Genomic DNA, 15,637 nt, shown 5'->3' with positions numbered 1-15,637 from the left:
ACATTACATTTTAATGGGACCCCCAGCACTTTTTGAGCAGAGGGACCCCAAAAGTAATCAGAGCGAGAAGCAGAGACAGAGACATCAAGATGAGTCCAGCCAGCAGCCCAGGCGCTGAGAGGAATCCTGCAAATGGGATGGGGGGGGGGAAGAGAGAGAAAGAGAGAGAACAAGTTCAACTTACATCAAAGCTGTCATAAGGCTGCAAGCGCTTTTACTACAGTGGTACCTCGGGTTAAGAACTTAATTCATTCTGGAGGTCCATTCTTAACCTGAAACTGTTCTTAACCTGAGGTACCACTTTAGCTAATGGGGCCTCCTGCTGTCGCTGCGCCGCCTGAGCACAATTTCTGTTCTCATCCTGAAGCAAAGTTCTTAACCCGAGGTAGTACTTCTGGGTTAGTGGAGTCTGTAACCTGAAGCGTTTGTAACCTGAAGTGTCTGTAACCCGAGGTATCACTGTATTGATCTAGGGAACTTGCCTGGAGGGCTTGATGCTGCCATCTAACTTACATTTTTGGTCAGTGTTAGACTTGCAGTAAGCATCTTAGAGCGCTGTAAAGCCCTCTCTGTAAAAGATCTGATGTGAAAGGAGTAAGCTCTTGGTTCTCTCTACAGTGGTACCTCGGGTTACATACGCTTCAGGTTACAGACTTCGCTAACCCAGAAATATTACCTCGGGTTAAGAACTTTGCTTCAGGATGAGAACAGAAATTGTGCTCCGGCGGTGCGTCAGCAGCGGGAGGCCCCACTAGCTAAAGTGGTGCTTCAGGTTAAGAACAGTTTCAGGTTAAGAATGGACCTCCAGAACGAATTAAGTACTTAACCCAAGGTACCACTGTACTTATATCCAACTTGCATTTTTGGTAAATAAAACACAAATACCTGCAAGCCTCCAGTGATCTCTTCCTAAAGGAAGTCCCTGGAAGTTCTAAGCATAGCAGGTTTATGTGGGATGATGGGGGAGAAGGATTAAGCCAGGAGGAGGAGAGACCCTCCAGCTCAAAGCCCCAAAACCTCACCCTGAATGCTTGTGCCTAGAATGCACCCCCCAAAACACAATCTGGAGAGTCACTTATTCCCATGCTGTGACCCAATTCCTTGTTTCCAGACAAGCTATTCTACCTTTCAGTGGAAAAAGAAGTCATCCCTAACTAATCACACGTTACTATCACTGGCCCCAGAATTTTATTCTAATTTGGTAGCTAGATTCCTGAATCAAATTCTCACTCTGCCCTGACCTGCATTCTTGAAATATTTACTACTACTAAAAAGGAGGAGGAGGAGGAGGTACCACCATGTTCTGCTGGAGATTCCGTTGTTTCACTTTGCTGGGCCGAAAGACTCCTTGAGCCCATGTATGCATCACGGACGAAAATAGGGCCAATCATCACGTCAGTCTCCAGTTGACCTGCATTTTGAGCAAGGTTAAACTTACCCATCAGTAGGTCAGCCTCACCCCTCTCATTTTGGAGACCCCTGCACAGAACAGATTGGCTCCCCCGCCAACATGGATGGAACGCACCATGCTTTATGGATACATCTCTGCCAGATCTCCTTCCTCTTGCCCACCTATCCCAGGGGTTGAGCCGCCTCGGCTGCCCTCCAGTGACACCACAGTTCCCAGTCTCACAGCAGGTGCAGATCCCCTGGGTACCCTCAACCGGAATCCACCTGGAGGGATGGGGAAAAGGAAGAGAAAGGCCTATATTACCTGCAGAATTGGTTTGCTTGGGCAACAAGCTCAAATACTCGACATAATTTTGTTAGACGCCACACCACAATCTCTGGATAGTGAGATTATGAGTGCTGTAATGTAAGCTGCTTTGAGACTTGAGTGAAAAATGGCATGGAAAATAAATGGAATGAAATTTTTAAAATGATGTTACTGCCGGGTTGGGTGGGTTGGAGGGAAGCTTCTGGAAACATCACTAGCTAGTTGTTTCTTTGACAGCCAACTATTTAGTCCTGTAGAAAGGTCATTGGCAGTCTTAAAAGGTAAAGTAAAGGGACCCTTGACCATTAGGTCCAGTCGTGGCCGACTCTGGGGTTGTGGCGCTCATCTCGCTTTACTGGTTAAGGGAGCTGGCGTACAGCTTCTGAGTCATGTGGCCAGCATGACCAAGCCACTTCTGGCGAACCAGAGCAGCGCTGGGAAACGCCGTTTACCTTCCTGCCGGAGTGGTACCTATTTATCTACTTGCACTTTGATGTGCTTTTGAACTGCTAGGTTGGCAGGAGCAGGGACTGAGCAACGGGAGCTCACCCCGCCGCAGGGATTCGAACCGCCAACCTTCTGATCGGCAAGCTCAATAGGCTCAGTGGTTTACACCACAGCGCTACCCGCGTCCCCTTCATTGGCAGGCTTGGCTAGGGCTATTAACATAGAATCATAGAACTGTAGAATTGGACGGTTCATCTAGTCAAAGCCCCTGCACGAATCACAGCTGAAACATCCCTGACCGGTGGCCACCCAACCTCTGTTTAAAAACCACCAATGAATGGGAGTCCATGCTGGCTCACTCACATGTTATTAGCTTGGTTGAAGGAGCAAGCCTTGTTTTCAGGATCAGGGGCCTGGCTGGCTGCAGTCACTTTCAGGTGGCAAGTGATGTAGATCTGGAGAAGCCAAGTAGACAAAAGAAAACTCCATTAGACATTCTAGGTTTCAGCTCAAGGAAAGCTGTGCAAGACGAGGCTTCTCACCAGCTCTTGAGGATGTCCTGTAAATCTGAAAACGTCCACCGTGAACTGGAGCAAGTCCTCCTTGAGCCTTGGAGACACAAAGGCTGAGCTGGAATCTGACCTCCCATCAACAAGGCAGCTAAAACACAAGGAAGGGAAAGGGGAAGGAAGGAAGGAAGGAAGGAAAAGAAAGGCTGTCAGAAGAGAAGGGCAAATCTGTATTTCAGTTTCTTCCTCGTTTTTTTCTTCCACTCTTAAGTTCCATTCACATTTCCCCATCAGTTTGCAAGCGCATATATATATATATATATATATATTTGCTTTCGTAGATTTTCACGGGTACAGGAATGCAGGTTTTGGTGTCTTCGGGTGTCTTCCCGTGTAAGAGTTGGGGTGTCTAGGCGACGTTTCGACGAGGTCTCACTCGTCATCTTCAGGCTGGTGCTTTCGGCTTCTTGTTACTAGAACAGAGCTTCTTGTTACTGGAACAGAGCAGGATCTCAGTGTTTGAGTTCCTATAAATACTGTTGAGGGGGTGTGGTGTATAGCCTCCAACGTTCTGGGCAGAGAGGAAGTTCCCAGGTTAGTGTGCCTTTTCTTCTTTTGTTCATTAATTACTTGAGGGATATCTTGAGAGATTTCTTGAGTGATATTCTGAGTACCATTTAGGAGGGTCATTAGGTGTGAATTAGTTGCTAAAGCTTTCGTGTCTTGACCTCTTGAGCTTGTGAAGAGTTTTTCTGAGAAGATGGCTGTACTGCACTTAGTTGTGCTCTGGCTTGGCTTCGTGTATAGGGGCGAGCTGTGGTTTTGTGCCCTGTGCCAGCCAGATCTGTGTAGGGATTGCAGGGGGGTGCAGCATCCGGAGGTGCCACTATGGTTTGGCTACTGGATGGTGTCTGTAATTTCTCTGTGGAGAGGGTCTGGGTTTGGGTCTGGTATGGTTGATTGGAGATGGCGTTCTGTGTGCCTCTGGTTCTGGTGTCGGTTTTTGTGGGGAGGGCTAATTTCCAGATGTCTGGCAGGCGGGACGTGTCGTCACGCTTGTTCATGTTGTGAGGGTGTTTCTCTATCTCGATGGCTTCCATGATTATTCTCTTGTGGTGATGTTCCATGTTAAAGAGCAATTTGGAATCTGCAAAATTAATTTCGTGTCCTGTTTCTTTCATGTGTTGGTAAAGAGAGGAAGTTTTTTCTTCTTTTTTGACGGCATTCTTGTGTTCTGCGATACGTGCATTTATTCGTCTGTTTGTTTGTCCAATGTACGTGGCTGGGCAGACTTTGCAGGGTATTTCATAGACCCCTTGGTTTTCTAACTGGATTTTATCTTTGGGGTTTCTGAGGATATTGGCTATTTTTTGGTTGGTGCAAAAGGCTGTTTTGATATTGTGTTTATGGAGGATTTTGCTAATTTTATCTGTAGTGCCCTTGATATAAGGAAGGAGGGCCATGCCATTGTTTTCTTCTGTGTCTTGGTTTTTGGGGGGTGTTTCTTTTTGGATTAGTTTCGTAACCCTGTTTTGCTGGTATCCGTTGGCGATTAACACATTTGAGAGATTCTGTAACTCAGTTGTCAAGTGGTCTTTGTCAGCCAGGCGTTTGGTTCTGGAGATGAGAGTCTTGGCTACGGAGTTTATTTGTGCAGGGTGGTGGTGTGATTGTGCATGTAAGTAGCGGTTGGTGTGTGTTTTTTTCCGGTAGATAGTGTGTCCTAGGGAGCCATCAGGTTTTTTGTAGATTAGGACGTCAAGGAAGGGAAGTTGGTTGTTGGCTTCTATTTCCATAGTGAATTGTATTTTGGGGTGTAGGCTGTTGAGATGTGTGAGGAAGCTATCTAGTTTTTCTTTCCCGTGTGGCCAAATTACAAAGGTGTCGTCAACATATCTGAGCCAAAGTTTGGGTTTGTGTTCTGACTTGTCTAAAGCATTGGTTTCAAAGTGTTCCATGTACAGATTTGCGATGACCGGTGAGAGGGGTGATCCCATAGGTGCTCCTTCTATCTGTTTGTATCTTTGTCCATTGTGGATGAAGTACGTGTTGGTTAGGCAGTGGTTGGTCAGGTCCAGGATGTATTCGGGGGGATTGTATTTGTTTTGAATGGCTGTCAAGGCTTCATTAATGGGCACTTGTGTGAAGAGAGATACAACATCGAAGCTAATCCAAAAAGAAACACCCCCCAAAAACCAAGACACAGAAGAAAACAATGGCATGGCCCTCCTTCCTTATATCAAGGGCACTACAGATAAAATTAGCAAAATCCTCCATAAACACAATATCAAAACAGCCTTTTGCACCAACCAAAAAATAGCCAATATCCTCAGAAACCCCAAAGATAAAATCCAGTTAGAAAACCAAGGGGTCTATGAAATACCCTGCAAAGTCTGCCCAGCCACGTACATTGGACAAACAAACAGACGAATAAATGCACGTATCGCAGAACACAAGAATGCCGTCAAAAAAGAAGAAAAAACTTCCTCTCTTTACCAACACATGAAAGAAACAGGACACGAAATTAATTTTGCAGATTCCAAATTGCTCTTTAACATGGAACATCACCACAAGAGAATAATCATGGAAGCCATCGAGATAGAGAAACACCCTCACAACATGAACAAGCGTGACGACACGTCCCGCCTGCCAGACATCTGGAAATTAGCCCTCCCCACAAAAACCGACACCAGAACCAGAGGCACACAGAACGCCATCTCCAATCAACCATACCAGACCCAAACCCAGACCCTCTCCACAGAGAAATTACAGACACCATCCAGTAGCCAAACCATAGTGGCACCTCCGGATGCTGCACCCCCCTGCAATCCCTACACAGATCTGGCTGGCACAGGGCACAAAACCACAGCTCGCCCCTATACACGAAGCCAAGCCAGAGCACAACTAAGTGCAGTACAGCCATCTTCTCAGAAAAACTCTTCACAAGCTCAAGAGGTCAAGACACGAAAGCTTTAGCAACTAATTCACACCTAATGACCCTCCTAAATGGTACTCAGAATATCACTCAAGAAATCTCTCAAGATATCCCTCAAGTAATTAATGAACAAAAGAAGAAAAGGCACACTAACCTGGGAACTTCCTCTCTGCCCAGAACGTTGGAGGCTATACACCACACCCCCTCAACAGTATTTATAGGAACTCAAACACTGAGATCCTGCTCTGTTCCAGTAACAAGAAGCTCTGTTCTAGTAACAAGAAGCCGAAAGCACCAGCCTGAAGATGACGAGTGAGACCTCGTCGAAACGTCGCCTAGACACCCCAACTCTTACACGGGAAGACACCCGAAGACACCAAAACCTGCATATATATATATATATATATATATATATATATATATATATATCCTCATGAAAAATTGCCAGCATTTTAGTGACAATTTCTTCTATTAAATATATGCCTTTGCATCCATTTTCCATTAGTATACATGTTTCTGCAAAGCAATTTCTCCTGGTATTATGTATGTCAATTCCTCCAAATATATGTATTTTTATTCACACTTCACATGCATTTCTTACACATGGAGATGGATAATTGCACTGTAAAATTCAGAGAATAGTGAAGTTCTCAAAGGATGTCTTGCTTCAGGAAAAGCAAATTCGGCAGATTTGCATTTAAATGCAAACAGAATCAACCCCTCCACCCATCCCTAGCTGTCAGCAATACAGTGGTACCTCAGGTTAAGAACTTAATTTGTTCCGGAGGTCCGTTCTTAACCTGAAACTGTTCTTAACCTGAAGCACCACTTTAGCTAATGGGGCCTCCCGCTGCCGCCGTGCCACTGGAGCACAATTTCTGTTCTCATCCTGAAGCAAAGTTCTTAACCTGAAGTACCATTTCTGGGTTAAAAAGGGACCCCTGACCATTAGGTCCAGTCGTGACCGACTCTGGGGTTGCGGTGCTCATCTCGCTTTATTGGCCGAGGGAGCCGGCGTACAGCTTCCGGGTCATGTGGCCAGCATGACTAAGCTGCTTCTGGCGAACCAGAGCAGCGCACGGAAACGCCGTTTACCTTCCCGCCAGAGCGGTACCTATTTATCTACTTGCACTTTGATGTGCTTCTGAACTGCTAGGTGGGCAGGAGCAGGGACCAAGCAATGGGAGCTCACCCCGTCACAGGGATTCGAACCACCGACCTTCCGATTGGCAAGTCCTAGGCTCTGTGGTTTAACCCACAGCGCCACCCGTGTCCCTATTTCTGGGTTAGTGGAGTCTGTAACCTGAAGCGTCTGTAACCCCGAGGTACCACTGTTCTTGGCTGCCCTAGTCCAAGGGTGGAGAACTTGCAGCCTCCAGGCCTGGCTTTGCCCACATGGCTTCCCCTCTTTGTTTCTTCTCCCTCGCAGCTGCTGGCCTGCCCAAGCACGTAGTGACTGGCAGGGACAACCTTAGAGAGCTCCTACCCGTTGTGGTCAATGATGGGATATCGGGGAGTGGCGTCCCTGCTTGGGCTCAGCGTGGCGACACAGTGGTTGACAAACAGCCGCAGAGGAAGGTGGTTCTCTGCGTTCACTTCAGCTTGGATGTAGATCACGTCTCCCAGCTGGTATGTGCCGGAAGCTCTCTCAGCGCTCCAGTCATCTGAAAGACAAGAGAATTGCAGAATCTTACCTAGAGGGAAATAAAGCTATCCAGCACAGACCTCAACACTGGTTTGTCCTGTCCAAGGATGCATCATGGCAGCGAAGAGTTAGACTACGGAACTCCCTCCCACAAGAGGCAGTGATGGCCACCAATTTGGAGGGCTTTAAAAGAGGATAATGATAATAAAAAAAAATTTATACCCCGCCCTTCCCGGTTCAAAAACCGGGCTCAGGGCGGCTAACAACAAATTTAAAACACTTAATTGTAAAAGCAGCATAAAATACAGTATAAAAACATGAACTACAATAACATTCAAAATTCAGAAATCAATTTAGGGGAAATAAGCATTTGATAATCCCTAGGGCTAGCTGGCTGAATTGGTCCTACTTGGGCCAGTGAGGAGGCCAGGGGAGAATTAGTTGTGGGGTCTCAGAGCGGGTGATTGTCATAAAAGGGGAGGGGAAGGGAAGAGAAGGGAAATAAAAGATTAGGCTGAATTCAAATTAAAGGCCAGGCGGAATAGCTCTGTCTTACAGGCCTGACGGAAGGAGGTTAAATCCTGAAGGGCCCCAGTCTCATGGGACAGAGCATTCCACCAGGTCGGAGCCATCACTGAGAAGGCCCTGGTGGAGGATAGTTTGACTTATTTAGGGCACAGGACCTCTAAACCAGTGTTTCCCAACCGGTGTTCCGCGGCACACTAGTGTGCCGCGAGACGTTGCCTGGTGTGCCGTGGGAGGGAGGCGGGCGAGTCGGGCGGCGAGAGGCGGGGCGGCGGCAGCGAGGAGAGGCCGCCCAGCGCGGGGCTCTCGCCGTCTGCCTGCCTGGCTGCCTGCGTGGCGCTGACGTCACGGGGCTGTAACGTGCCCCACATAGGCACACGCGGGGCGGCGAGCAAGCTCCCTCCCACATCCCATCGCCGGCTCTGCACCAGGCGGTAGAGCTCGGCGAAGTCGCCGCGCTGGAAGGCCAGCAGCGCGCACGCCTCGGCCAGGCTCTCGCCCGCCTGCGCCTCCAGGCACGGCGCCTCGGCGTCGGGCGGCAGCGAGCCCAGGAAGCGACCCAGCCGGCCGGGGTCGCCCGCCTGCAGCAGCGCCTCGCACATGCACGAGACCTGCTCCGCCGAGAAGCGCGGCGAGTGCGGAGGATCGGGCGCGGCGGAGGCCAGCCCCGCACTTGGAGAGGACGCAGCAGCCGTCGCCAAACCCAATCCTCCTCCTCCTGCTCCGCCGCCGTCCTCTGGCTCTCGGCCGGGAGGAGCCTGCGGCGACGGGGCAGGCGCCGAAGTTGGCAGAAGTTGGCGCGCCTCCTCGGCAGCGCCTTCGTCCTCCTCCTCCTGCCTCTGCTCTCCTCCGGCGGCGGGGGCGCGCCGCCCTCCCCGGCCGGGGGGCTCGGCGGGGCCCGCGGGGAAGGAGGCCATGTTCGCGGCGCGCGGGATCGCGGCCCCCCTCGCCCGCCTCCGGCCCGCTCCCCTCCCCCTGCACGCTGCCCTAGCCGTGCGGGTCTCCTCCCCCTGCGCCGCCGTCCCCTTTCCACATCCTAGGAGCCGCGGTCCGCCTTCCGCCCCCGGGCCGCGGCGCGGCTCCCAGCCCGGGCTGGCCTCCGCCTCCTGGGACGCGCGCCCACCCCCACGGCCCCCCAAACTTCGGAGCAACTCTCCAGACGCTTCTCCCCCACCTCGGTCTCCCTCCTTTCCACTTCTCTTCCCCCCTTCCTTCCCTCTTTCTTTCTCTTTCTCTCCCACCCGCCTTTCCTTCTATTAACTTTCCTTTCCCCTTCCCATGTAGAACAGTCCCTGCAAATAAAAACCTAGCATATTTGGAAGAGGGATGCTAGCCTAACCATTACCTTCTATGCTGTTACTATTTTTTTTTTTTACATAAGTAAAAAGTGACCTTTCCCCATCTGGCATGGTGGTGTGCCTCAAGATTTTTTTTCATGAAACAAGTGTGCCTTTGCCCAAAAAAGGTTGGGAAACACTGCTCTAAACTATGATTATTCATGGACCTTAAGGTCCTCTGCGGGGCAGACCAGGCAAATTCATGGAGGAGAGGCCTATCAATGGCTTCGATGAGCAGGAATGGCTAGGCTCTGCCTCCTCAGTCAGAGGCAGCAATGTCAGTTGCTGGAGAGAGAGGGCTCTTGGGATCATGTTTAGCTCCCTAAGACTATTATTTTATAGTATATTATTTCCTTTTTTATATCCAATGCTGCTTTGTGCCTTTCATCCCTGAAGCTTCTTTCTTCCTTCATTAATGTCTGTAACAGAACAAAGGCCAGTGGGGCGTCTTTGCAGGGAGGTGTCAAGATTACTACAAGGCCATAAAACAATAAACAAACTCTTCTTTTAGCAGAGCAGGGCTGTGAGAGAGGGCTGTAGGTGGCTCAGGCAAAGAGAGAGAACGGGTTGCTATGCCGACTCCTGAAACAGGAGGAGGGAGGGACTGGAAATACGTAAAATGAGGAAGTCAGTCCAAATATGGAGAAACGAAAGCTAAATTCTATGCCATTTCTCGTAAATCACATGTTTTCTTGGAAATCAAATGACCATCCATCCTAGAGGGTATAAAAAGGCTGGCAAGCCCAGAGAGGGAAGGCAGGGCAGGCAATGAGCATTAGCCTGTCTGTACCTTTTTTGTCATGGCAAAATAAATGATTATTTTACTGCTGTCAATTGACTCTTTGAAGCGACTTCTGACTGCTCCCAGGATCACAAGGAACAAAAGGGAAGGCCTTTCATCCCTAGTATCCCACCAGCATCTAGTTGGCTACTGTGAGAGCCCATGGCCTCACAGCAGGTTCTCTTTATATTCTTAATAATACAATGTATAAAACAGAAAAATTTCTAAGCTCTAAAAAGATTACGGTCACATCTGCACCTAAAATTTAAACTCTTGTTTATCAGAAGATAAACTCTTGTCCCAGGCCTTTATTTATTACATTTAAAGCACACACACACACCCCAATCCTGGGAACTGTAGTTTAAGGGTGCAGGGAATTGTAGCTCTATGAGGAGTCACCTACAGTTTCCATGATTTGTGTGGGGGAGAGGATACGGCATAACAAGGCTCAAAGCTATGAAAAACTGCTCAATTAACAACATTTGAATTGTATTTAAATTGAAAAAGGAACAAAAGTAGGTAGCATGTCAGCTGCATTGATCAAAACCAGGAACAGAGGAAAAGGAGGCAAGTATGTAAGGTGAAGCAAAAAAAACAAGGCTATTCAGGAGCAAAGTCTCGAGGGAGAGTCTAAAAGAAAGGAAGGCCTGCAGCGGAAAATATTTTTAAAAAATAAAGATTGCCAAATAAAGTTACACTTCACAGAGGTCAATGGCTTGAAGTTCAGTTAACCACATTAGACACCCCCAGATCCAGACACCCCTCAGGAGCAGAAAAGGTAGAACCCATCACAAACAAGTGACAGGATGAAAAACCAACAGGGAGTTAGGACTAGATGGCCATTGCACTGCCAGCTTTCAGGGGCTCCTTCGGTGTTAGTGGCCCCTGCTTGGCCCAGCTGGCAGGCTTGCCTGGCTATGGTCACTGCACCCAGTAGCCCTGGGCAGCCCTGTCTAGCTACCCTCTTTTGATTCCCACAGAGTGGTGCTCGGCCAGGGATGCTGCAGATACATTTAGGGTGGCCAGATCCAGCTGCCTGGTGCTTGCTTGGAAAAAGGTGAAAGTGCCTCCTGCCCCCAAACTCCCTTGCCTCAGCCGTGGGCCCTGCCTGGTGCTGCCACACTACACTGGGCTAATGGCCTGTTTTGTAATTTTCAAGTACCGTTCATTAAGCGCAAGGAGAAGCCCAGGCTGTGTTCTGCGGAAATGGTGGAGCTGAAGGGAGCCCAGGTTGGCTTGATGGGGTCACTGCTCATGTTGCTTCTCCTGGAAAGAGAAATAAATAAGGTGAAAGGCCCCTACAGATGTGGTTCTCAAAGTGGTCAAATGACTACTAGACCTTGTATAGCTGGTATCACTGGATCAGGTTCATCACTTTTGTTGAATTAATGAAAGTTTTAATTGGATTTTGAAGAAGTGAGCAATAAAAATTCAGAACCGTAACTATTATTGATTATCTTCCTTAGACCAGGGACGCGGGTGGCGCTGTGGTCTAAACCACTGAGCCTAGGGTTTGCAGATTAGAAGGTCGGCAGTTCGATTCCCTGCAACCGGGTGAGCTCTCTTTGTTCAGTCCCAGCTCCTGCCAACCTAGCAGTTCAAAAGCACGTCAAAGTGCGAGTAGATAAATAGGTACCACTCCAGCGGGAAGGTAAACAGTGTTTCTGTGCACTGCTCTGGTTTGCCAGAAGCGACTTAGTCATGCTGGCCACATGACCCGGAAAAACTGTCTGCGGACAAACTTTGGCTCCTTCGGCCCATAAAACATGATGAGCACCACAACCCCAGAGTCGTTTGCGACTGGACTTAACTGTCAGGGGTCCTTTACCTTTTTAAAATCTTCCTTAGTGGGTCATGCAAACCATTATTCTGAACAGTGCTTTTCATAGGGTATGGTAGGGGCACTAGGAATGAGTTTATGGAACTGGGGGGGGGGGAGCCCAGAAATATTTGGGAGCCACTGCCCTGCTGCGCTTGTGAACGGCTCCTATGTGCCTGTCATTGCCGCCATCTCCCCAACTCACCTTGGATAGTGACATTCAATAGGGACTTCAGCTGGGCTGGTTCGCATGACAACTGCATTGGTGCTGGGAGTAGGTTTGTAGTATAAGCTTATGCTGTAGACCAGGGATTCTGGAGTCATCTGGAGGAGGGAATGCAAGACGACCCATTGAGCCTCATTGTGTACTTTTAGTCCAAGGATAATTTAAGACCGCAGGTGGGCAGAAGTACTGCAGGAGCTTCAGGAAAATTGTCTAGATGCTGGTACCATCATTATCAGAATGGCAAAAATGACGGCAGCTATTAGAGGCCATTCAAATCAGAATAATTAAAGAGTGGGAGGGAGTGAAGGAATGTATGAAAAAATATGGTTCTGGAACTGGAATATTAATAGATAACGTGTAAAACATGCAGGGGTGAGCAAGGAAATAATAAAAGAATCAGCTGAACAATAATTATAACACCACAACAAGATGGAAGAAGGGGGAAAAAAGATCACACATGGGTGAAGGGGAACGGGGGGTATAGGGGAATTTGAAATAATATTTATAATATAAAAGCTTTAATATAAAATTTCTAACTGTTATATTTGTATACAGCAAAGGGAAGTTTAGAGTAATTAGGTATATTTTAATTTCATTAACTATGTAATAGGTTTATGTTAGAAAATGAATATGGATGTTGAATTTGTTTGCAATTTTTATTTTTTTTGGTTTTGGATTTTTTTTTTTTTTAAGGAAGATTGTCTAGATGCTTTGCGGTGGATTAGAGAAAGTTTGACTACCCAATGTCCAACAATAGCAACAAATAAAAAGCCTTCCCCCTCCCTAGAAAAAAACTGGCTTGCTGAAAAACGAACACTTGGGAGAAACCAAGCATTTTGTGTCATTGGCCCAGTCCTGTGAAATGCTCTGCTAATAGCAATTCAGAAGATATCCTAGTTGGGGAAAAAACATTTGCTGACAGGCTAATGCAGAAAAATTAAGAACGTTCTGTAAAAGTCAGCTGGTGATTTGTGACTTTGTAGGTATCCAACTGTTGTAAATCAATTTGATTTTTAAAAAATGATGTTGCAGTATAAAATATTAAAATAAGAGCAGGAGGGAATTCCTGTGCAAGAGCCCTTTTACTGTATCTAGATTTCAGGGATGCAGGTGGCACTGTGGTGTAAACTACTGAGCCTTGGGTTTGCCGATCAGAAGGTCGGCGGTTCGAATCCCCATGACGGGGTGAGCTCCTGTTGTTCGGTCCCTGATCCTGCCAACCTAGCAGTTTGAAAGCACATCAAGTGCAAGTAGATAAATAGGTAAACGGCGTTTCCGTGCGCTGCTCTGGTTCACCAGAAGCGGCTTAGTCATGCTGGCCACATGACCTGGAAGCTGTACGCCGGCTCCCTCGGCCAGTAAAGCGAGATGAGTGCCGCAACCCCAGAGTCATCCATGACTGGATTTAATGGTCAGGGGTCCCTTTACCTTTACTGTACTTTATCTAGATTTCAGTAGCTAGAAAGCCTTGTGCAGTTTATATTCTCCCTTTCAAATTTGCATGCCAAAACCAGCTAACAAGCAACTGCACAAAGTGAAATAGCTGTTGGCTGAATCCAAGGATTAAAAAAGGGCGAACCTCAGGACTAGCCCTCAGGTGATGTAGAGGAGGAGGAGCAACAAGGAAGAATTTGATTCATTTCACATGTGAAGACATCTGAGAGGGCACCATGTTGCTACACCCAGGTTTAAACTTTTCAGGATCTCGGCATTTTACAGAACCTATTGTAGTTTCAAAGAACCCAGAGTAGCCAGTGTCACAATAATCTGATGGGTAAGGATTAGGCCTCTTAACTGGGCCCCAGGCAAAGCCATTTAACTAGCCTGGAAAGAAATGCAGAAGCATGCATAGGATAGGTCAACATAGGTCATTAATACAGAGTTACCTGCAGGATGCTGCCACACTGATGGAGCCCAACATCAAAGATCACTACATCCTTGGCAGCATCATAGGAGGTGTAGTGGCAGCCCGAAGAGCCCAGGCTGAGGTCCGTTGCCTGGATGAGCCTTCCAGTCCCAAACAGGTCCCTGTTCACGGTTACTACCACTTGGGCCTCTCCACACTGCACAGCCACAGGGGCGAAGTAGGACAACGCTCTCACCTGGGAAGCATCAACCCAAGCCCAGGGAGAAGACTCAGGCCAGGAGGGAGCAGGGGACACAGGCCTGGTGGCAGTTCTCCAAATTGAGTTCCTCGGAGCAAACTGCCAGGGGTCATATGAAGCAACCCCCCAGCAGAGCAAGACAACAGCCAAGTTTGCCCCGAACCCCATTTTGCTTCTTCAAGAAATCCAGCAACAAACACGACTGTTCTCTGCAAACCTTTATATCCCACCCCCAAAGTCCACTCTCACCTGACTCAGATAATGAGGAACCCAAACACACCTTTTGCTAAATGCAAACTCTGGAGGAAAAAAGGAAGGAACTAAAATTAGTCTCAGGTGCAAGTCAGTGCTTGTTGGGGAAAGCTGTAGCAGACAGCAAATGGAAGTCAACTAGTCCCTGAATTTATTATTATTGTTATTTATTAAATTTACATAGCACCCTTCATTTGTAGATCTCAGGGCGCTTCACAACATAAAAATACAATATAAAAAACACAGAATGCAGAGTAGAAATAAGAACAATAAGAAACTAATACCTCCACCCACCACACACATTTTAAAGGGTTCTGAAACTGAAACCCTTCTGAAACTGCTTTTGAACTGACATAGTCTGGAGCTGTGATATTAAATTGGGTTGGTGGGCATGGTCGGCCAATTGGTGCGAAGGGAGGATAGAACTTTCTTTATGTATGCCACAACAGCAGCAAGAATACTCATCGGAAAGTACTGGAAGACACAAGAATTACCCACCCGAGAAGAATGGCAGACGAAAGTGATGGACTATATGGAATTGGCTGAGATGACTGGCAGAATCCGGGACCAAGGAGAAGAGTCGGTGGAAGAAGATTGGAAAAATTTAAAGTATATCTTCAAAAATATTGTAAAATTAAGGACTGTTAGAAAGGTGTTGGAAAAAGAAAATTAGGTAGTTTTGGTAGATATGAGATAAAGGATTAAGTAAAAATGAGTTGATGAAAGTGATGAAAGAGAGGATGTTAAACTATATTATTTTAAACTAAACTACTTAAATGAAAATAAGGTTGGAAGGATTTGCTGAAAAAACGATCTGAATTAGAATACAAAATTGGGAGGTGTGAGGAGGTCAAGGAAATAAGTAAAGGAAGAAAGCTATGTAAAGGTTTAATCTGTTCTTTTTTATTTAATTTTTTTAATTGAATGTATTTTTATACCTTTTTCTCTTTTTTTCTGTTACTGTTGTATTCTTTTTTATATTTTGTATTATTTTTTCTTTTTGAAACCTTAAATTTTGAATACATATTATATATAGATATAGATATAGATATAGATATAGATATAGATATTAAATTGGGTTGGCTGCTATATCTGCATTAGGGTGATCTGTTGCATTGTAGAATTACCAAACTGTAGGGCTGGAAGGCAGAGAAAATCAGCACCTCCTGAAATTCTCTCATTGACAGCCCACAGCTATTACTGCCTGCCAGGAATCAGGAATCGCAAAGCAATGGGCAAACGATCTGGTTGTGCTCTTCAGATGTTGAGAGACAACATTTAGGCTCCAATCCTGCACACACTTACCTGAGAGTAAGTCCCATTAAACTCAATGAGCTTA

At 47.0% G+C, this 15,637-nt stretch overlaps 1 protein-coding gene across 2 annotated transcripts; it reads right to left on the bottom strand.

Moving 5' to 3' along the window:
- Positions 1 to 3: 3 nt before the first annotated feature.
- Positions 4 to 14,678, bottom strand: LOC308594584 (zona pellucida sperm-binding protein 3-like). Of its 2 annotated transcripts, none has more exons than XM_081207835.1 (9): positions 13,828 to 14,678; positions 11,921 to 12,039; positions 11,059 to 11,162; positions 7,095 to 7,272; positions 2,707 to 2,824; positions 2,528 to 2,619; positions 1,526 to 1,674; positions 1,295 to 1,411; positions 4 to 126 (listed from the first exon to the last, which is right to left on the bottom strand). In XM_081207835.1, the coding sequence occupies exons 1-9, from the start codon at positions 14,212 to 14,214 to the stop codon at positions 11 to 13; spliced, it is 1,380 nt and encodes a 459-aa protein (XP_081063961.1). In that variant the 5' UTR covers positions 14,215 to 14,678; the 3' UTR covers positions 4 to 10. The 2 variants fall into 2 exon arrangements, with proteins under 2 accessions (XP_081063961.1, XP_081063962.1); XM_081207836.1 differs by having other exon boundaries at positions 1,298 to 1,411.
- Positions 14,679 to 15,637: the final 959 nt, after the last annotated feature.

Source organism: Podarcis bocagei (genome assembly GCF_964188305.1).
Source record: "Podarcis bocagei genome assembly, chromosome: 9".
Classification (NCBI taxonomy): Eukaryota; Metazoa; Chordata; class Lepidosauria; order Squamata; family Lacertidae; genus Podarcis; species Podarcis bocagei.
This window is presented reverse-complemented; position numbering and strand designations above follow the sequence as displayed.